The 23,834-nt window shown below is 46.0% G+C and overlaps 1 protein-coding gene across 4 annotated transcripts in view; it reads right to left on the reverse strand.

Moving 5' to 3' along the window:
• Window positions 1-23,834, reverse strand: part of kdm4b (lysine (K)-specific demethylase 4B) — a 594,368-nt gene that overhangs the window by 488,410 nt on the left and 82,124 nt on the right. Inside the window, exons 2-3 of one of the 4 annotated variants that reach the window (XM_086004916.1) lie at window positions 17,804-17,873; window positions 7,154-7,210 (exon numbers count right to left, since the gene is read on the reverse strand). Coding sequence is in view for 1 of the 4 variants with exons in the window: in XM_086004914.1 (XP_085861040.1) it covers window positions 3,889-3,895 (7 nt within the window). In the remaining 3 variants the exon portion in view is untranslated. Of the gene's footprint in view, window positions 1-3,888; window positions 4,094-7,153; window positions 7,211-16,588; window positions 16,852-17,803; window positions 17,874-23,834 lie in introns of those variants that run through there. The other 3 variants (XM_086004917.1, XM_086004915.1, XM_086004914.1) reach the window with 3 other exon arrangements.

Consider the following 23,834-nt stretch of genomic DNA (forward strand, 5'->3'; position numbering starts at 1 on the left):
TGCATCTACTATTTCTAGGGCCACTTCCTTAAGTACCCTGGGATGTAGATTATCAGGCCCTGGGGATTTATCGGCCTTCAGTCCAATCAATTTTCCTAACACCATTTCCATACAAATACTGATTTCTTTCAGTTCCACCCTTTCATCAGACCCTATGTTCCCCGGCATCTCTGGGAGGTTATTTGTGTCCTCCTTTGTGAAGACAGAACCAAAATATGTATTTAGTTAGTCTGCCATTTCTTTGTTCCCCATTATAAATTCCCCCGATTCTGACTGCAAGGGACCTACGCTGGACTTCACCAATCTTTTTCTCTTCACATATCTATAAAAGCTTTTACAGTCAGTTTTTATGTTCTCTGCAAGCTTACTCTCATATTCTATTTTCCCTTTCTTAATTAATCCCTTTGTCCTCCTTTGTTGAATCCTAAACTGCTCCCAATCCTCAGGATTATTGCTTTTTCTGGCCAATTTATATTGGACCTTATGCTATCCCTAATTTCCCTTGTTAGCCACGGTTGGGTCACCTTTTTTGTTTTATTTTTATGCCAAACTGGGATGAACAAATTCTGTAGTTCATCCATTCGGTCTTTGAATGTTTGCCATTGCCTATCCACCGTCAACCCTTTGAGTGCCATTCCCCAATCACCAATTTTCTGAATACACTTTGCAAATGCCTACCTCAAATGTTAAATGTTCAGTATAGTACAAATGCAAAATTGACCAGATCACACATATCATCCCATCCTGCAAAGTTATCAATACAAAGAGCTCTGCAACACTGATAGAATGGTTACAGCATGGAAGGAGGCCATTCGGCCCGTCGAGCCCGTGCCGCTCTCTGCAAGAGCACTTCAGCTAGTCCCACTCCCCCACCCTTTCCCCATAGTCCTGCAATTTTTTTTTTCTTTCAGGTACTTATCCAACTCCCTTTTGAAAGCAGTGATTGAATCTGCCTCCACCACCCTTTCAGACAGTGCATTCCAGATCCTAACCACTCGCTGCGCCTCATGTCGCCTTTGGTTCTTTTGCCAATCACCTTAAATCTGTGTCCTCTGGTTCTCGACCCCTCTGCCAATAGGAACAGTTTCTCTATCTACTCAGATCCCTCATGATTTTGAACACCTCTATCAAATCTCCTCTGCTCCAAGGAGAACAACCCCAGCTTCTCCAGTCTATCCACGCAACTGAAGTCCCTCATCCCTCGTAAATCTTTTCTGCACGCTCTCTAAGGACTTCACATCCTGTGCAGTGCCCAGAATTGGACACAGTGCTCCAGTTGAGGCTGAACCAGTGTTTTATACAGGTTCATCATAATTTCAACACTTTTGTACTCTATACATGAAGCCCAGGATCCTGAATGCTTTTTTAATTGCTTTCTCAAATCTGCCCTGCCACCTTCAACCGTTAGTGCACATATACCCCAGGTCTCTGTTCATGCACCCCCTTTAGGATTGTACCCTTCAGTTTATATACCCCCTCATTCTTTCTACCAAAACGTAGCACACTTTCCTGCGTTAAATTTCATCTGTCATATGTCCACTCATTCCACCAGCCTGTCTATGTCCTCTTGAAGTCGGTCACGATCCTCCTCACTGTTCACTATACTTCCAAGTTTTGTGTCATCTGCAATTTTTGAAATTGTGCCCTGTACTCCCACATCCAAGTCATTAATATATATCAAGAAAAGCAGTGGTCCTAGTGAAGAATGACTACTTGGGCTAGGCTGGAACCAGAGAACTGTACCCCAGCATAAGCTGCTGCCTTCGGGAATAAATTTCAGAGATGGTACTGGGGCGATGCAGAGAAAAGGCGCAGAGCAACTTTTAACGTGACTTTGGATTTGGCTGAACTTGCACATTTGCTACAAATCGTTACCCCTGACAAACATCCTGCTCTTCATTTTCGGTGGGGACATTGCAAAGCGGGATAAAGCAAAACTCTGGGCTGGTTCACATGCACCTCCCAATAGCAGGTTTCACAGCAACACCGGCAGAGTTTTGAGACTGGGGGGGGGGGGGGCGGGGGGGAGGGTAGAGTTTCCACTCGGTTGCGTTGGTAAACCCAGCGCAATTCGTGCAAAATCAGCGCAAAAGATCAAGGAATTTCAAGCACGGGTTACGTCCAGCGCAAATCGAGTTTCCATGATCATTTGCGCTAATTTAAAAAACATCACGCTGGAATGTGGCCCGACCCACACAACTGGCCACGTCCCCAGATGGAATTAAGGAGCATGGCAAGTTTCCGCTAATTGCGCCTGTTTAAGGCCCTTTGAAGAGACTCTTAAATTAAGCTGTTTTCAGTTTTAGGTGCAAGGGCATTAATATGCACATAAAAAGTTTTTAATTAAAAAAATATTTAATTTACTAAGAAACTGACTACTGTATAATTTTGTTATTTTCAGTTATTTAAAATCAGATTACTCACAGGTGGTGAACTAAACACTGATTAAAAATGCTTATTTTTTGGGATAAACCCATTTTCAGCTGTATTAATAAAACTGCACCAGGTTACCACTTAAATATAACAAGGAATATTTTTTAATGCAAGGGGGGGGGGAATTACAATGAAAGCGCTGCCCAATTACGTTGGTTCATGGAAGATTTTACGATTATGCAAATGCATTTGAGCGGAAACTTGAACCAGAACTTCACATCGGAAAACGAGCGCAATATGCGCCCAGATTGTCGAATGCGGCCAAAGCAGAAACTCTACCCTTGGGTACCTACCAGGGAAGGATTGAGAAAAAGGAGTAGTTTGAAAGAAGGAATCTTGCACTTAAAATGAAATAAATCATGGTTTAAGCAATGCAGCAGCTTAGTGAATCAATGGGAGACATCATGGGGATATAGAATTAGGGCTCGATGGCCATAATTCCACACACGGAGGAATCTTCAATCTCAGCTGTCACAGGGTAGCACCAAGCAGAGTCCTGGGTCCAGCCACACACAGGAGGGAAAGAGGGATAAAAACAGGAAGGCAATTAATCTCACGTGACAATAGCACTCACAAGTTACCTGGGAGCAAGTTCGCCTGTGAGGAAGGGAAAGGGATCCAAAGGTTGAGTAAATAATAAAAATGGGGGCTGGAGGGGGTGAAGAGAGCAAGTGAAACAAGCATATTCTTTACTTTGCTAAAGAAACTCAATGTCGAACAGATTACCTCGTAGGGTCTGGGACCCCAGTTTGAAAGTCAACCATATAACTTCACAGAGCTACAATAAAAAGGTCCACAGCTTGAAAGCTTAAGATTGCAAAACAAGATTGGAAATTAAAGTCTACTGTTAAATACAAATAGGTTTTTGCTTGGAAAACAAAATCTAATTATCCCGTAGTCCAAATTAACCAATTTAAAAATACAGGAGGCATTTTCTGCTCAAAGAAAACTCTAATTTAGTTAATGTCAATTAAGCAATTTTGAATTAAATAGATGTAGTGATTGCGTACCAACAAGAAATTATGTATTTTGTGGGGATAATTAACCTCATAAAAAGAAAAGGAACAGGCTACATGAAAAGAGCAAGTAAGCTATTTGCATTATCCATTGGAATCACTGGCGTGATGATCTTCACCTTCATGCAGTTAACTCAAAAATATCACCACCTGATATTGGGGAATGCACTGCCTGGTCGGATTATTGGTCAAGATATGGTGCTAAGCACAGGGAGATCCAAAACGGGGCAGAGTCTTTTGTACGGGTTTTCAATTTTAGAAAGGGCATCGTTTTTAAAATTTCAAGCGATATACCAAACTTTATAAAAAATCTTGGAGGAGGAACTGGGTAGAAGCAACCATTAAATTAGATTGCCAAATTCATACATCACAGAACTTCAACAAAGATCTACAGCTTGAAAACTAAGATTTAGTTTCTGTTCAAAATTACACAACTCACCTGCCATGCTGCCCCAAGTTGGAAAACTTTAGACAAATCACACAGTTTGAAGCTTAAAAAAATGGTGCTTTAATGTAAGTCGGCAGTTCAGCTGCCATATTGTCCTCGACACAAACTTGCCAAATGCTGCATACCAGAACAGCACGTAAAGATCCTCTCTTTGCTACAGTACATGAAACTGTAACATTAAGAGATTCCGGTATCTTAAACACACACTGTGGGTTTTTTTTTAACCAGCTACTCACCCAAGCATTCACAGCTTAAAAATAGGCACATTAAATCATTAACTGTGACATCTCCAATCCAGCAATAGCAATAAGGGCGCAATTAAATGCAACCACTCGCATTGAGGGTGCCAGGGTATGGTTTGTTGAAAGCAGTCACAGGAGCACATTTCTGAAATAACATTTGATATTAAAATTCCAATTACAAAACAGGCTTTATTTAAATTGTTTTTACGACATTCAAATTCTGAAGATCCAGAGGAAAAATATAACCAAAACACGCCAAGATCAGTCAACTATAACTGCTCAACAGGATTGTGTTGTATATTTATTTGCCATTCATCGCTGCCAATACCTTATTTTGGCAATTTGATATTCTCGATCGCTAACAATTTAACATTTGCAATTAAAGTGATTCAAATCTCATTAATTGGGTCGGCATTCATGCATTTCAACAGTGCAACCAGTGGGCTCTCAACTTCTTCCTGACATCATTTTCACCCAATAGGTAGGCCAATTGCCCATTAAAAAATGGCTCTGTCTCGGACTTAATCCTCTATCACTGCAAAATCAGCATAATTCCCAGGATAATCAAGAGTTGCCCTCCTGACAAAGTGTGTAAGTGGGCAGTGGTCTGAAGTTTCAACTAAATAGGTTAGGGAGGAGCAGGGGTTATGCTTACAAGTCATGCAAGGGCAGAGCCAGGTTGGATATTAGGCAGTTCTTCCTTTCCCAGGTGGCACAGTGGTTAGCACTGTTGCCTCACAGCGCCAGGGACCCGGGTTCAAATCCGGCCTCGGGTGACTGTCTGTGTGGAGTTTGCACATTCTCCCCGTGTTTGCGTGGGTTTCCTCCGGGTGCTCCGGTTTCCTCCCACAGTCCAAAGATGTGCAGGTTAGGTTGATTGGCTATGATAAAATTGACCCTTAAGTGCTAGGGGGATTAAATACGTGGGGTTACAGGGATAGGGTGGGATATGTGTTGGTGTAGGGATTACGGGGATCGGGTGGGATATGTGTCGGTGCAGGCTTGATGGGCCGAAATGGCCTCTATCTGCACTGTGGGGTTTCTGTGAATCTGTGAATAGTGGACCTGTGGAACAGGCTGCCGGCTCGTGTGGTGAATACTGATTCGCTGTATTCCTTCAAGCAAGGGCTGGACTGGTGTGTGGCTGGGGCGAAGATCACCTTGTACAAGAGTTAGGTATCCTGTAACATAAATCATGGCCAAGGTGGTCTCCTGGACTAGATTTGATCTCACAAAGGGGTCAGGGAGGAAATTTCCATTTTTTCCTTAATTGGTTTAGGTTTTTAATCTGGTTTCTTACCTCTCCCAGGAGATTACGTGATTTCAGGTAGGTGAAGAGCGTGTGCATTCATCACAACTGCGTGGGACAGGCTGGATGGACCAGGTGGTCATTTGCTGTCCACCTTGTTTGTATGTTCCCAGCAATGTTGAACAATTACATTAGAAAGCAAAGGAAACACTATTTTAAATTACAACATTGACTGCTGTGCTATGAACCCCGGTGCCAATGTTACACAACTGGCGATACACAGAAAGTACCGCTGCTGGAAGAACTTGCACCACCTCTGACGCTCTCAACTGGACATTTTCAAAATGTCATAAGGATCAATGGACAGACAGAAACGCATTTATGATCAGCATCACGCAGCTTCTGAGGAACGTGCATGGATCCCACAATCCAAGGCCTAAACAGAAACTTTGACTAGATAAGGTTAGCCGAGAACACAGACTCCTACTGAAAGTAGATCCTGGTTAAAGATAACTGCAACGCAGCAGGCCCACTGCACCCAGCCCCATAGGCCGCTCAACTACCTAGCAACAATGAACTCTTAGGCAACAGTCATTTTCTTTTCCACACATTTCCTGTAGGGCAGGGACACATTCATTTCTGGAAAAGGAAAGAAATGATCTTGGGCTGTTCCAGATGACAAAAAGTAAAACCAGACCTTTAAGAGAAGTCCTTATACCTCTGTGATGGCGTGAAGTCAATTATGCTGGTTAATACAGTGCCCAGACAAGTGGATGCACCTTCGCCCTTGTGACTGGCTACTTAGAGCACACGGAGCATTCAGTTTCCATTGCCCCTCCAACCCAGAAGAGATGGGTTCAAAGAGGGTCTTAAAAGGTGGAGAGGAAAGCAGAGAAGCAGAGAGGTTTAGGGAGGGAATTCCAAAATCATGGAGGCCCCAAGGATGGAAGAGCGAATGTACAAGTGGCCAGTCAGTGGAACCGAGAGTTCATAGCAAGTTGTAAGGCTGGAAAAGGGTACAGAGGTAGGGAGGGGCGAGGCCATGACGTGATTTAAACACAAGGATGATTTTTCCCAGGGCGCAGGTGTCCTTTATTAGGCTGTGACCAGTGCACCCCCAGAGCAGGGATTGTCAAGTGAACAAACTGGTCAACTGTACCAACATTCTATAACTAGTCACAGCACAAACAGTTTCTTTCTGTGCACCACGATCCAACTGAAGCCTTCTGCAGAGAGCTTGCCTCATCTGCAAAAAAATCTTTGAAGTGCAGCCCATCCATCAGTAGAAGCAGGATCACGCTTACCCGCACACTTAAAAAAAACTCTATTCTTGATAACTAGCCCATTTTTCCCCAGGGTGTAGGTGTCCTTTATTAGGCTGTGACCATTGCACCCCCAGAGCAGGGATTGTCATTAGGGAATAAGCCATTAACAAACTACAGGTAATTTTAGGGCAATCTAACTCCCACTCTAAAAACTCAAGAAACATTAGGAGGCAGCGAGATTTGTTGAATCATCCTAGGAGGGGCACGGAAAAACAGGAGAGTTGTGGAACCCTTCCCAATCCAACACTTAGAATTTGCATCACCAACCAACACACTGATTGAAGTAAAATCAAACCTCACCATAAGTACAGGACTAGAAGTATCCACCACTCTCACCCATTCGACACCCACTTGCTACAATTGTACAGGGCTTTGGTGAGACCATACCTGGAGTACTGTGCACAGTTTTGGTCTCCTTATCTGAAGAAGGATATACTTGCCTTAGAGGCGGTGCAATGAAGGTTCACCAGATTGATTCCTGGGATGAGAGGGTTGTCCTATGAGGAGAGATTGAGTTTAGAAGAATGAGAGGTGAGTTTATTGAAACATACAAGATTCAGAGGGGGATTGACAGGGTAGATGCTGAGAGGCTGTTTTCCATAGGGGGCATAGTCTCAGGATAAGGGGTCGGCCATTTAAGACCGAGATGAGGAGAAATTTCTTCACAGAGGACTGTGAATCTTTGGAATTCTCTGCCCCAAAGAGCAGTGGATACTGAACCGTTGAGTATATTCATGGCTGACATAAATAGATTTTTGAATTCAAGGGATATGGAGATCAGGCAGGAAAGTGGAGTTGATGTCAAAGATCAGCCATGATCTTATTGAATGGCGAAGCGGGCTCAAGGGGCCACACTGCCTACTCCTGCTCCTAATTCCTATGTTCTTATATTCAGGGTTACCCATACATCCTTAATGGAAATAATGGGGAATGGAGAGTTTCAAAAACTGGTGGGCCAACAGTCTCTGGTTAATCCAGGGATAATTAAACAAGGCAAATCAGCCCATTTTGAACAACTGTCAAGGGAATATTAAATGTCAGGAAAGAGCTTCCATAAATACTTCTAAATGAAACATTTCCTTTTTAATTCAAGTTGCTGGCAATAGGTCAGCCAACCACTTTCAAGTTTCTCTGATCAGTTCATGGGAGAAATGCATTTTCCCAAACTGATCCCAATCTTTCTGACTACATTCTAAGAATTTGCCAATGCACTAAAATGTTTTGGGGAAAGGATCTGAATAAGGAGGTGGAGGACTAAGTGGCAACAAGCCAAGTGAAACAGACCCTGCCTTAACTGACCACTGGATGAAATGCAAATGGTCACTGCTGCCAGCTGCCATTTGGTCCTGTCGTAGCCTGCCCACAGTGGGCAGCAGTGCGTTTTTATATTACTTCCATTGGGGAAGGTCTATGGACAGAACCCGTCATGCATGAGATTTTTGAATATCTGTGCACATGCATACAGGTGTTCCAATGTGGGTTTTTTAAACTAGTGGCTGCATTTAGTGTCTCTGCCACATTTACATTGGGATTGCTGCCAACTGAGCATGACCTGCACATCGGGAACTGGCACCCTGAGGGCAGCGTAAAAGCAGCTGAATGTAAAAGCAGAACGCTACTCAAGTTAAAAGTGAACATCACTCGTCACCGTTTACACATCAACACGGCAGCAGGTTTTAGAGTCAGATTTTAATTTCCCCACTGCCGCAAATCTATATCAGGAATAACGGGCTAAATTGCTCCCAGATCACTGGCTCAAATGATAATTCGTATAGAACAGCAATTTGCTAAAAGCAACAGTAAAATACATTCGCTGGAAATGTCAATCAGGCAGTTGGAGGTTCTGTGCCATCAGAGGCTGTACTTTGCAGTAGGTGCAGAGTGCCACGTGCAGCTAACTGCCAAGCCATGTTTACAAGCACGCCCACGGCGCTGCTCCCTGGCCAATATATTTTTTTACATTTTGAGACGGTTTATGAAGGGCTGAGTAGGTCCAGTGGGCCACGAGTCTTTTTAAAATCCGGTTTGATGCTACACTGGAGACCAGCCTAGGTGGAGAGAGATGGCCTCCCCCCAGGGGGTCTCACACTGCTGCATTTCAGTCAATTATAGTCATTTATGTCAGAAAGCAGAAGTCAATTTGCAGCAGCGCAAAACAAGTGGCAGCATAACTGTATTAGGATTCGGTCACTATTAGTGGAGTGCAGGTGAGCAGTTTAAAAGTTGAGGAGCAGTTTTTTTTTTAGTCCAATGGAGTTCGTGCAACCCCTGCAACACAGTACTGTATAACAAAATGTTGTAGATTCAAGATTTCAGAATCTGTTGAACCTGCGAGATTGAAGCAAAAAATTCAACTTGCACTTTTCCTGACTGCGTTTAATTTCCAGCCGCCATAGATTAAAATGTCCTTAAACTGCACAAATGGAGCTTCAACCCCAGAGCAGCTACATTATAAAAATGTACGTCCTAGCAAAATAAGGCGGCGCCCCAATAATAAAATTGGAAGAACGACTGCACGTGTGCAGCTGTTTGTGTGTTGCTGCTGACAGTGGAAATGGGGAGATTCTAGAGCACTGGGAGGCCCAGCACAATACAGAACCATTACTAGAAGTACTTCGGTGATGTCAGCCATTTTACCCCAGCAATCTGGTTTCAGGCCAGAGGCTGTAACAACCTCCATGCACCACTGTCCTTGATTTATACTGGCACCACTTTCCTGTGCGCTCATAAGAGGTCGATTTAAAAAGCAGAAATCCATTCATCAGTGCATGCACAGTGTGTCTTAACATCACGTTAACCAGACAATGACCTAAGTCAATCAAGTGCAGAGCATGGGTGCGTGCATGTAAACATTGCGCCCATGACACAAATACGCTGCATGTTTAGCAGGCCAGAAGAGGAGGCAGCTAATGTGATGGCAGATCACAAGACCTAGGGAAAAGCACCCTCTTTTTATATTTAGAAGTTGAATCAACAGTGGGAGCACTGTGTAGCTTTAGCTAATGGGACTTCATCAGGGTAAAAGTGCTGATAAATTGCCCATAAATTTCACCTGTCCTGCAACAGGGAAACCGGACAGTAAAATCAGATGGTTTCAATTTCCACAGTAATAGTTAAGATTAGCAATACTGTGTCCTTTAATGATGTCGGATCAATCTGCTGATGGCTGGAGGGTGCATTCTGTAATGGAAAGGCTTTATGTAAAAGAAATGTCAGATTTAGTGCCAGGTTGAACTATTACTGGGGAACTGCAAAAAAAATGGAAGAGTTTTAGGTCAGTAAATTTTCACACAGAATTAAGATTCTCATTTTCAAGCCAACAGCCTGCCCTTCAACAGTATATGAGGATAATCAGGTAGTGCTGTTACGAGACTTATTTAGCATATAGATACCAATACACTATCGAAAAAAACAATACTTATGCCAATATGGTTTAATCTTGTGCCAAACCACTTCTTGTGTGATGTTCTTAATTCATCAATTCAAATTTCTCTGCCACCAGTGACAGACTTGCAGCACCAATACTTCATCCTCGTGCTATACCGCTCAAAGTCCTCTCCCCAAGCACAATCCAAGTTTCGGTAAGCAAAACCTACAGCTGCATTGTTCAGTATTTTAGTTCATGTGAACATAGTCTGTAAATTGTACACACCTATTAAGTTCAACAGTGCATGGTTTCCCTACATGTATGTGCTGATGCCACCCAACTCTACTTCCCCTTCACTTCTCTCGACCCGCAAAGTCCTCCGTGTTGTCAGACAGCCTGGCGGAGTCAACATTCCCTACTGCTGATCATCATAAGGACCAAAGCCATCAATTTCTGACTCCACCATTTATGCCGCTATCTCTACACCAATACCATCGCCCCCCCAGCCACTTGCTCAGACTGAACCAGATTATGTGGAAAATTGGCAGCCTGTTTAACCCAGAGCGGAGATTCAAAGCTGACATCCCAGCTCTCACCAAGATCATTTACTTCCAGCTCTAATATTGCCTGCCTCCACCCTCTCTTCCCCCCTCCACTCTTTCTTAAAAAGCTGATCCAAGCTTCTGTCTCCCCAAGACTCAATGATTCCAATGTCCTCTTTGCTGGCCTCCCATCCTCCATAAACACTAATGGCCAAAACTGAGCTGCCCGTGTCCTTTCCGACAAGAGCCGCTCGCCCATCACTGCCACCTTCACGGGCTTAGATTGGTTCCCTGATTTTGTTTACAATCCTACAGAAACCCAAAAATGCTCCACATTGGATTGACAACAAGGCTGTGCGAAGAACCAAACTGCAAGAAAATAATAGATGATGCTCCATTTTTCTTGATGCCTCGCAAATAAAACTGATATCACCTTTTCCAAACTATCAAAACATTGATAGCAATGCAGCAGTGGTTTTCAAACTTTTCTATGGGCAGGGGGAGGAAGCTCCATGCAAATAGTGACATACTCCTGGATGTCCCCGACCCAACCCCTGAAATATAGTGCCAGTTATCCACTCCTGGATGTCCCCGACCCAACCCCTGAAATATAGTGCCAGCTATCCACTCCTGGATGTCCCCGACCCAACCCCTGAAATATAGTGCCAGCTATCCACTCCTGGATGTCCCCGACCCAACCCCTGAAATATAGTGCCAGCTATCCACTCCTGGATGTCCCCGACCCAACCCCTGAAATATAGTGCCAGCTATCCACTCCTGGATGTCCCCGACCCAACCCCTGAAATATAGTGCCAGCTATCCATTCCTGGATGTCCCCGACCCAACCCCTGAAATATAGTGCCAGCTATCCATTCCTGGATGTCCCCGACCCAACCCCTGAAATATAGTGCCAGCTATCCACTCCTGGATGTCCCCGACCCAACCCCTGAAATATAGTGCCAGCTATCCACTCCTGGATGTCCCCGACCCAACCCCTGAAATATAGTGCCAGCTATCCATTCCTGGATGTCCCCGACCCAACCCCTGAAATATAGTGCCAGCTATCCACTCCTGGATGTCCCCGACCCAACCCCTGAAATATAGTGCCAGCTATCCACTCCTGGATGTCCCCGACCCAACCCCTGAAATATAGTGCCAGCTATCCATTCCTGGATGTCCCCGACCCAACCCCTGAAATATAGTGCCAGCTATCCACTCCTGGATGTCCCCGACCCAACCCCTGAAATATAGTGCCAGCTATCCAAATGAAAGCAGCACTACCATAATATTCAAAGCCAACAATTACAGAACTCTGATAACTTTGCAGACCCCTCAAGCTTTGGGGACACCAGTTTGAAAACACATGTGCTACAGCAGTGGTCCTCAAACTGGGGGTCTGTGAAATGTGAATGGGACCCATTGCTGCAATGGCACGGGTCAGGCGAGAGCTGTTGGCAGTTATTTTGATTTCCTTCGTCCGCCCGGGCAACGTAGCCGGGAGCTCATGCACTGGGGAGTTCGACGTCAGCCCTGGGAGGGCCTGGTGCACTCGCACAGTGAGACACTGGTAAGCGATCGCTGGGTGGGCACTGGGGCCGAGACAGCTCTAGAAATAGACGTGTAACCAGATTAGCGGGGGCCTCGGACTGACTGGGAATCCAGAGAGAGGAGACAAGAGGCCCCAGAGAATGGATTTGCAGAGCTGGGGCTGAGGGAGGGTAGGAAGGAGCCACCAAGTCAGCCTTGTCCAAGGGCCTGGAATGACGATCAAGCCGAACTCCGTTCACTGAGTACAGCAGCTGGTCCCGTGACTGGACCCGGACTAAAGCTGCAGTCCCAGTTACTGGCACTGTCCCGATGGCAGCAATGCCACACAGGCAGCGTCTCAGCGATATTCCAAAACAAACAGACCAATAAACGGCGATAGGGGAGGGAAAAGACCCTGAAACACTCAGCAGCTGTGCAGTGAGTCGGCGGGCGGTGGAGGGATACACCTGAAATGGTGCCAGTGTTCCCAACAGGAGCCACCGAGCCTAATCCCACTCCAGGAAGAGCAGGGAGGCGCCATGCAGTGACGTATTCAGCAGGCATGTTGCTGAAACTGTAGGGAAGATGAAAGTTTTCACATCACCAATCACATCAATGTTCACTATATCGGACAGCCCTGGCAAAATTTAATGCGAGTCCCTTTAACAGGACACTGAACTCTACATTCAGAAATGTAAACGTGCAAGGAGTTTATAGTATAATTTAGATGGGGGGTCTGTGATTACTAATCCATTTGAAAAGGGGTCCTTCAACCAATAAAGTTTGAAAACCACTATGCTACAGCAATTATATCAGTGGTGTCCAGAACACTTAACAAAAAATTGATCTTATTGCAATGACAACATTATGTTTTAGGTAAAACCAAGTTAATCTTTGAGGCAAACTTATCATGTCAAATGGAGACGTCCTCGAGCAGGGGGAATTCTCATTAACAGCAAGGACACACCAATTGCGCACAAGATAAACATTGCTTCAACATTAATAAAATACATTAAACCATCGCAGAGAGACAAAACCAGGACTCTTTAGTCTGCCACTTGCCTAAAAACAAGTAAGAATATGTATAAATTAAGTTTCAACAATCTAATGCTGATGCCAAGAAGATCCCGTGAACAGTGGTCAGATTTAGAGCCAGGAAGCGACAAACTTTGTTTTTCTGTCTTGAATATTTCTTTGACCAAAGCTTTAGGTTCCTTTGTGGTTGGAACTGCAGGCATTGAGATCAAGACATTGGAGAGAAAGTGGGGTGAGCAAGATAGCTTTAGAAAACTGAGCAAAGCTATGGACTGCTGTAAGAGCATGCCAGCCAACTGCCTGGGATTACAGCAACGTTATTACACCATGATTAAAATAGTTTCTGTTCTTCAGTCTTTTCACACTTTTCTGGGATTCTGGATGTTTTTAATCATAACATTAAAGTGCTTATGGAAATGTTATTATAAAATCGAAAGTTTCCAGCACTGTAGCCACGTCCTACTCCTCAATATCGCAGACAGCTCATTAGTTAATTACAAAATCACAGCATAGATCATCTGCAATGAACTCCAATTACAGAAGCTTGTTCCACCTGGAGCAGCCTAACCTGTTATATCGGTAAAACGCAACTCTGCATGAACAGGAATGCACATCAGAGCTAATACTGTACTTCATTTTTACCTTTGATGTAAATCATTTAAAAATCTTCCGACAACCTATAAAGACAACAGCTTGCACTTATATAGCATTTCTAACATAGAAAAACAATCCAAGACACTTTACAGACAATCAAAAAAATGGACTCAAGGTTTCACAACTCTTACCTGCTAATACAGGCAACAGGAATCGTGGTTTAAAGCTTAGACCAAGTACCGCAAAATAGCAATTTTCTTCCAACAATCAATGTTCCCAATTTCAGAGCTGCAAGAATGCCTCAAAAGTCACCAGAACCATTACACATCCCATCAAAACTGTGATGTAGGCAGATATATGGCAAGGTTCCCACTGGGCCCCACAGCTCCGGATCAGTCTATCACAGCCCTACTATTTTCTATTATGAAGCCACTCTGGGGTGTACAGGGATCGTGACAAACCGTGACATCATCTGAGGGGCCAAACGGAGACACTGAACTGACTCGGACATCACTTATTGGCATCACTGGACTGGACAACAGTAAGAAAATTGGCATTTTTAAAAAAGATGTCAATCAAAATTCTCCCGAGGCCAATATTTTCATCTATAAAATGGGGAAGTAATTTTCCTTCCCTTTTCAGTAAACAATTTTCCTTGGCAAAACCCAATATAAACTTCCTACTAAACCAACCACTGTGGATTAAGACTGTAATGGACACTACTTTTAGACATTAATAACCAAAGAGTATGTTAAAGCTAAAGCCCCCACTGATAACTGGTAAGGCTGGTTGGTGATGTTTTACTCTGTACCTGCATAATAAATGTTTCATTTTGCAAGTACCAAACATACTTTTCAGTTATCTACCTGCAGTACACCATTTCCCAATGATGATTAGAATATTGAACCAATTAAGGTCATTGGCATCCATATTAATTAGTAAGTAGGGCATAAACATCTATGGATCACATGCTGTATTAAGTCATCACAAGCAAGAATAGAAGTGAAATATGGAGCTCCTCATGCAGTGTGGCACTAAGCCACATAAGACTAGGAAAGTCCAGGGTTAAGTTTCCAATTTGTTCTGAGTGAGCCAAGTTCAACCTGAACAGCAGTTGAAGTGTGATAAGGGGCATCGGTACCCATGGACTCAGACTCGGAGTTAAAATCTCCTCAGTGGATCCTATTTGAATAAATTTGGGCAGTATTAACTGAGTTCCAGAAAAAAATGGGCCTACAGCGCAAAGCTCCCACCAATTCAGTACGAATTGGCAATCTCAAAGAGAGGTCACAGGATAGCTGGTGTACAAAGTAGGAACACAAAAACACGAGTGTACCATTCAGCCTCGTCCAGGTAGCTCCACCATTTTTTGTTAGCCATATTGCACATTGTAGTTTTGTGTTTTAAAAAACTTGCATTTATGTAGCACCTTTCACAACCTCAGGATGACCCAAAGCACTTTACAGCCAATCAAGTACTTTCGAAGTGTAGTCACTGTTAGAATAGGAAATGGCAATTTGCACACAGCAAGATCCCAAAACCAGCAATGAAATAAATGACCAGATGGGATGTCCGGTGGTTGTGAAAGGCGCTATATAGATGCAAGTCTTTCTTTTTTCCTTTCTTTCAGATCATCTGTTGTTAGATGTTGGTTGAGCGATAAATGTTGGCCAGGACATAAGAACTTCCCTGCTCTTCTTTCAATAATACCGTGGTATCTTTTACATCCACCGGAGAGGGGAGATAGGGCTTTGGTTTTCGTCTCTGCTGAAAGACAGCGACTTTAGTTTTTAACTGGTTTACCTCAAATTCTATGGTTGTATGTCCCCTGGTTCTGGGTTCCCCTGAGAGAGAGAAATTTTGTTCCCCCATCTACACCACAGGTTCTTTTCATTATTTAAAACTACTCAATTACCCCTTACCCTGTTATCTCTAGAGCATATGATCCAAGTTCACCCAGTCTCTCAGCATAACTCAATCTCTCAATCCTAGGCATCATCCTGGCAAATATTTACTGGACTTTCTCTAAAGCAATTATAAACCTAAGACTGAGCAGCCAAAACTGAACACAATATTCCAAACGAGGTCTGACCAGCGCTTTGCATAATTACAATATTACTTCCAGTGGAAATTGTCACACTGATATAGCACAGGTGGCTTTGGGAGGTTATGGATGAAGTATATTGTTGGGGTAAAATAACAGGAACTTTACTCTGCACCTAACCCATCAAATACTTGACTTGGAAGAACTTAATGCTAAGACTGGATGCCAGAAACAGGAAACTGCGCAGTTTCCCGATACTAATACTGCTCACCTTGATGAGCAAAAAACTTTTAAATGCAAAAGAACAAAAACAGATGGTTTACTCTATCTCCTCTGGAGGGGAAGGATTTACAATTGTACAGGTCAGAGAGCAGCAAATAGACTCAGACATCATGGTTAAATGCACGACAAAGAAGGATCTAGCCGAGTCAGGAGACTCATTATAGTGCATCGCAAGAGTTGTTTCGTGACTTCCACAAATATAAACATCCCTTTTAGGAAGAAGTAGCAAACATGCTTTATTACAAGATACTTCACGACAAAAAGCACTTTCCTTCTTTCCCAGATCAATGCTCCCCTTAAATAATGTACAGTAGTGCAAACTGAAGAATAATTTGGGATTCTACCAGTAGATGGTAATACAGGAATAGAAATAACAAACATATTTACACACAAGAATGTCCCACAGAATTAACAAAATATTCACATTTCAGATACATCTTCAATTCTGACTTCACAATAGATGGGCATAATTATGAATTTTCACCTGAGGAACAGTTTGGAAGTAAGGGCACTTCAGTATGACTGCACACGATGAAGTGGAATGGTAGCTAAATGCAGCTGTGTCAGAGACAATATAAAGTACTTCCCCACAATGTACGTTGGGGGTACTGGGGTCACAAGCTAAACTATTTCTTAAACTTTTGAGAATTGCCGGAGCAATACAATGAAGCTTCAAAAAGGTACAGAGAAGTGGTTTGATATTCTCAACTTCACAGTTTCTGATCGCAATCTGGTTAGAGGTCAAGCCTGGGAGGAAGAAAAAACAAAGCAGGTTGCATGAAATCCCCACATGCCCTTCACAAATTTCATAGGCAAATCTAGCGGAATTTAAAAAAAACCTAGCCAGCAGTCTGCCAGACAGCAACCATGTCAAGTCGACAAGCAGCAGGTTGCCAATCTTTGCTAGCTCTCCTGGACTCTCGTGCACCTGCTACAGACCAGACGGAAAGAGGCTTCACCAGGCGAAATAACATTCGCTCTTGAACTAGGAAACGGTGTGTATTAGGGCCTGACAAGATAATGAGACACCAGCAGGAATTGAGGCTGCCAACATTTTTCTTTTCATAATCCAGTAACCATTTGATGTTATATTCACCACACACTGCACATTGGCATATAAACAGGGAGGCTTTCTGTTGACCTTAAATTCAAGGTTACAGAGGCACGAACAGCAGCTATAGGAGTTCTGGCAGCTGGAGTTGCTAGGTGCATTCGCATGACTTGAGCTGGCAAATTAGCCGTTCTGGAATCACCTGATTTTACTGGCAGGGGCATTGCAACAGGCAGGAGTGCTACCGAAAGGGATGGAGGTATGCGACTAGGTGGACTTGGCAAGAGGCTATGCATTAATAATTCAGAGCAGCAATCAGCAGTGTAATTTGGGAACTCGTGTTTATCTGACAATTTGTATGATTCACCATAACAGGCACAGTCCATCATGACAGATAGTCCACTTCTGTAGTTCCTTCAAGTGTAGTTCCTTCAAGTGCAGTTCGACACAAGTTAAAACATGGCGAGACTATATAAATGCATAAAATGTCAATGAACATTCAAATCCCACATTCAACCGAGTACAACTCACAGGCAGGTTTAGAGACAGCATGTGCACAGGTGGAACTCAAAATCTCCAAGGAGCTCTACAATTTATCCCTGACCATCTGCTTTTTTTATGTTCTACAATAGATTGCACTTTACTTACCGTATTTATTTGAAGGCGGTTGGCGTTATCTCATATGAGAAGACAAGGCAGATAAATAAGTGGTTTGCACCTGCAATTAAGAACAATAGGTATATGTGTCAGAGGTGTCAATTACAGAGTCATGCCAGATTGTCAAAATGTCAGATTGCATACACTACAAGGTAGGTTTTTCATCATTGAAGAAGCAGCTTAGTACACAGGCTGTTTAGGACCATATTCTTCCGGTTTCTCCTAAAGTCTCTCACTGGGGTATGGCCCCACATGCATCCGCAGCCGCATCCCTGTAGTACTTCACCCAAATGGCTGCTCTTCATGTTTTCCTGGATAGCAAATCCTAGGAGACTTTCAATTGCAGAATGCATCACAGCCAAACACAATCCCATCCTTACCCGGTATCGATAAAGATGCACTTTTGAGCAAGAGCCACTGGGCAGAGATCAAGAGCAAGAGTCCTGGCTGATTTGACACTCCTCAGAGGTCCACTGAGACCAACTGTATCATTCCAACTTCTGGCCTGGCTGACAGCAACTAACCGAGCAGAAACCTGGGCCTTCTGGTATGTATGGCTTAATGCTACAACAGATGCTCCCTTCATCACTAGGCCATTGGAGGGAGGTGCTTCAGAACTCAATTTCAAAAATTGTGTGTGGACCTCAAGAACTTATGCACCAAGACAAGTAGATTCATTAGTGTCCAATTAGTTTAATTTGTATTTCATTCAAATCGTCTGGACCTCATTTCACAAACAGCATTTCCCCTGACTTACATTCTTCCTTTAAGTGCCCTTACTATGACGTATTGATCCATTGGGCAACGGGATTGCACTTAACTGTTTAGAAACTGTGATAATCTTTCACTTTGGTTGGTAAAATAAATTCTAACATCACTGCTCTTTAAATAGAAACATAGAAGATAGGAGCAGGAGTAGGCCATTCGGCCCCTCGAGCCTGCTCCGCCATTCGATGAGATCATGGCTGATCATCCAAACTCAGTACCCCGTACCTGCCTTCTCCCCATATCCCTTGATACCTTTAGCTCTAAGAAATATATCTAACTCCTTCTTGAATATATTTAAAGACTTGGCCTCAACCGCCTTCTGTGGTAGAGAATTCCACAGGTTCACCACTCTGGGTGAAGAAATTCTTCCTCATCTTTGTCCTAAATGGCTTACCCCTTATCCTTAGACTATGACCCCTGGTTCTGGACTCTCCGTCCATCGGGAACATTCTACCTGCATCTAGTTTGTCCAGACCTGTCAGAATTTTATAAGTTTCAATGAGATCCCCTCTCATTCTTCTAAACTCCAGCAAGTATAATCCCAATCGACCCAATCTCTCCTCATAAGTCATTCCTGCCATCCCAGGGATCAGCCTTGTGAATCTTCGCTGAACTCCTTCCATGGCAAGAACATCCTTCCTCAGATAAGCCGACCAAAACTGCACACAGTACTCAAGGTGTGGTCTCACCAAGGCCCTGTACAACTGCAGCAGGACATCCTTGCTCCTGTACTCAAACCCTTTCGCTATGAAGGCCAACATACCATTTGCCTTCTTCACCGCCTGCTGCACCTGCATGCTTACCTTCAGCGACTGGTGCACAAGGACACCCAGGTCTTGTTGCACTTCCCCTTCTCCCAATCTATTGCCATTCAGATAATGGTCTGCCTTTCTGTTTTTGACACCAAAGTGGATAACCTCGCATTTATCCACGTTATATTGCATCTGCCACGCTTCTGCCCATTCACCCAACCTGTCCAAATCATCCTGGAGTTTCTCAGTATCCTCCTCGCAGCACACACGCCCACCCAGCTTTGTGTCGTCTGCAAATTTGGAGATATTACATCTAGTTCCCTTGTCTAGATCATTAATATATATTGTGAATAGCTGGGGTCCAAGGACCGATCCCTGCGGTACCCCACTAGTCACTGCCTGCCACTCGGAAAAAGACCCGTTAATTCCTACTCTCTGCTTTCTGTCCGCCAACCAGTTCTCTATCCAAGTCAATACCTTGCCCCCAATCCCATGTGCCTTAACTTTACACGCTAATCTCTTATGCGGGACCTTATCGAAAGCCTTTTGAAAGTCCAAATACACCACATCTACTGGTTCTCCTTTATCTATTTTCCCAGTTACATCCTCAAAAAATTCCAGTAGATTAGTCAAGCACGATTTACCTTTTGTAAATCCATGTTTCCCAAGTGCTCAGCTATTACATCCTTTATAATGGACTAGCATTTTCCCCACTACCGATGTCAGGCTGTAATTCCCCGCTTTCTCTCTACCACCTTTTTTGAATAGTGGGGTAACATTAGCTACCCTCCAATCCATGGGTACAGTTCCAGATTCCAGCGAATTTTGGAAGATGATCAGCAATGCATCTACTATTTCTAGGGCCACCTCCTTAAGTACCCTAGGATGTAGATTATCAGGCCCTGGGGATTTATCGGCCTTCAATCCCGTCAATTTCCCTAACACCATTTCCCTACAAATACTGATTTCTTTCAGTTCTTCCCTCTCATCAGACCCTATGTTCTCCAACATCTCTGGGAGGTTATTTGTGTCCTCCTTTGTGAAGACAGAAACAAAATATGCATTTAATTGGTCTTCCATTTCTTTGTTCCCCATTATAACTTCCCCTGCTTCTGACTGCAAGGGACCTACACTGGATTTCACTAATCTTTTTCTCTTCACATATCTATAAAAGCTTAGAGTCAGTTTTTATGTTCCCTGCGAGCTTACTTTCATATTCTATTTTCCCCTTCTTAATTAATCCCTTTGTCCTCCTTTGTTGAATCCTAAACTGCTCCCAATCCTCAGGGTTACTGCTTTTTCTGGCCAATTTATATGCCCTCTCCTTGGATCTTATGCTATCCCTAATTTCCCTTGTTAGCCACAGTCGAGTCACCCTTTTTGTGTTATTCTTATCCCAAACTGGGATGAACAACTTCTGTAGTTCATCACTGCGGTCTTTGAATGTTTGCCATTGCCTATCCACCGTCAACCCTATGAGTGACATTCCCCAATCAATCCTATCCAATTCGCGCCTCATACCATCGTAGTTTCCTTTATTTAAATTCAGGACCCTAGTCTCCGAGTCAACTACTTCACTCTCCATCCTAATGAAGAATTCTATCATATTATGATCGCTCTGGCCCAAGGGGCCTCGTACATTAGCATGTCCTTTATTGGTACCATGATTGCAAAATCACACAAATCTGGTCAGAATATGAGAGAAATTGCTATAGCTCTATTACACACCACACTGCATTCATGTGCACTGCAGGGCTTTAGCATAACCTTGGGTCAACATGCTAAATCAGCTTTGCTGCCATTTTGATATTGTAAGAGAAACATATTTTACTGAGTTACTTCAATCCTGCATGTTATAAAGGGAACTTTTGTGAATACTTATCACTGCTACACAGACACCTCCAGTTAGTCCAATGTACATTCGAGCTGACAGTCTGAGATTTCAAGTGCACAATTCTGGGTGGAACTCCCACCACTGACCATTCTGCTCCAGTGACAGTGAATGAGGAGTGATCCACAATATACCACCCTCACCCAAAGTCATCAGAGCAGAATTCAGTGGTGGGAGTTCCATAAAATGCGTTTCAGGCAACCTCTACAATCCAGTTCTAAAACATAACATAGAGCAATGAGAGCGGCCATAACAAAAAAAAAATCTCCATTCTTAACATTTAGATTTACAGGACAATTCTGCAGAATATGTCTCCCTTAACAATCTTGAAAGAAAGTTATCATATATCTGTGCTATATTTTCCACATACAATTGCAGTCCCTGGGGGGGGGGGGGGGGGGGGGAACAACCAAAATAAACATGCATATATAGGAGAGAAAGGAGGCGAGTGAGAGAAAGGGAGAGAGAGAGAAAGGGGGAGGGGGGGAAGGCGAGAGAGAGGGGGGAGGCGAGAGAGAGGGGGGAAGGCGAGAGAGAGGGGGGGGGAAGGCGAGAGAGAGGGGGGGGAAGGCGAGAGAGAGGGGGGGAAGGCGAGAGAGAGGGGGGGAAGGCGAGAGAGAGGGGGGGAAGGCGAGAGAGAGGGGGGGAAGGCGAGAGAGAGGGGGGGAAGGCGAGAGAGAGGGGGGGAAGGCGAGAGAGAGGGGGGGAAGGCGAGAGAGAGGGGGGGGAAGGCGAGAGAGAGGGGGGGAAGGCGAGAGAGAGGGGGGGGAAGGCGAGAGAGAGGGGGGGGAAGGCGAGAGAGAGGGGGGGGAAGGCGAGAGAGAGGGGGGGAAGGCGAGAGAGAGGGGGGGAAGGCGAGAGAGAGGGGGGGAAGGCGAGAGAGAGGGGGGGAAGGCGAGAGAGAGGGGGGGAAGGCGAGAGAGAGGGGGGGAAGGCGAGAGAGAGGGGGGGAAGGCGAGAGAGAGGGGGGGGAAGGCGAGAGAGAGGGGGGGAAGGCGAGAGAGAGGGGGGGAAGGCGAGAGAGAGGGGGGGAAGGCGAGAGAGAGGGGGGGAAGGCGAGAGAGAGGGGGGGGAAGGCGAGAGAGAGGGGGGGAAGGCGAGAGAGAGGGGGGGAAGGCGAGAGAGAGGGGGGGAAGGCGAGAGAGAGGGGGGAGGCGTGAGAGGGGGGGAAGGCGAGAGAGAGGGGGGGAAGGCGAGAGAGAGGGGGGGAAGGCGAGAGAGAGGGGGGGGAAGGCGAGAGAGAGGGGGGGAAGGCGAGAGAGAGGGGGGGAAGGCGAGAGAGAGGGGGGGAAGGCGAGAGAGAGGGGGGGAAGGCGAGAGAGAGGGGGGGAAGGCGAGAGAGAGGGGGGGGAAGGCGAGAGAGAGGGGGGGAAGGCGAGAGAGAGGGGGGGAAGGCGAGAGAGAGGGGGGGAAGGCGAGAGAGAGGGGGGGAAGGCGAGAGAGAGGGGGGGAAGGCGAGAGAGAGGGGGGGAAGGCGAGAGAGAGGGGGGGAAGGCGAGAGAGGGGGGGGAAGGCGAGAGAGAGGGGGGGAAGGCGAGAGAGAGGGGGGGAAGGCGAGAGAGAGGGGGGGAAGGCGAGAGAGAGGGGGGGGAAGGCGAGAGAGAGGGGGGGGGAAGGCGAGAGAGGGGGGGGGGGGGGGAAGGCGAGAGGGGGGGAAGGCGAGAGAGAGGGGGGGAAGGCGAGAGAGAGGGGGGGAAGGCGAGAGAGAGGGGGGGAAGGCGAGAGAGAGGGGGGGAAGGCGAGAGAGAGGGGGGGAAGGCGAGAGAGAGGGGGGGGAAGGCGAGAGAGAGGGGGGGGAAGGCGAGAGAGAGGGGGGGGAAGGCGAGAGAGAGGGGGGGGAAGGCGAGAGAGAGGGGGGGAAGGCGAGAGAGAGGGGGGGAAGGCGAGAGAGAGGGGGGGAAGGCGAGAGAGAGGGGGGGAAGGCGAGAGAGAGGGGGGGAAGGCGAGGAGAGAGGGGGGGGAAGGCGAGAGAGAGGGGGGGGAAGGCGAGAGAGAGGGGGGGAAGGCGAGAGAGAGGGGGGGAAGGCGAGAGAGAGGGGGGGGAAGGCGAGAGAGAGGGGGGGGAAGGCGAGAGAGAGGGGGGGAAGGCGGAGAGAGAGGGGGGGGGAAGGCGAGAGAGAGGGGGGGGAAGGCGAGAGAGAGGGGGGGAAGGCGAGAGAGAGAGGGGGGGGAAGGCGAGAGAGAGGGGGGGAAGGCGAGAGAGAGGGGGGGGGAAGGCGAGAGAGAGGGGGGGGAAGGCGGAGAGAGAGGGGGGGGAAGGCGAGAGAGAGGGGGGGGAAGGCGAGAGAGAGGGGGGGAAGGCGAGAGAGAGGGGGGGAAGGCCGAGAGAGAGGGGGGGGAAGGCGAGAGAGAGGGGGGGGAAGGCGAGAGAGAGGGGGGGGAAGGCGAGAGAGAGGGGGGGGAAGGCGAGAGAGAGGGGGGGAAGGCGAGAGAGAGGGGGGGGAAGGCGAGAGAGAGGGGGGGGAAGGCGAGAGAGAGGGGGGGGAAGGCGAGAGAGAGGGGGGGGAAGGCGAGAGAGAGAGGGGGGGAAGGCGAGAGAGAGAGAGGGGGGGGAAGGCGAGAGAGAGGGGGGGGAAGGCGAGAGAGAGGGGGGGAAGGCGAGAGAGAGGGG

Source organism: Somniosus microcephalus, chromosome 13, assembly GCF_052327205.1.
Source record: "Somniosus microcephalus isolate GS21.2 chromosome 13, FLI_Smic_1.0, whole genome shotgun sequence".
Taxonomy (NCBI): domain Eukaryota; kingdom Metazoa; phylum Chordata; class Chondrichthyes; order Squaliformes; family Somniosidae; genus Somniosus; species Somniosus microcephalus.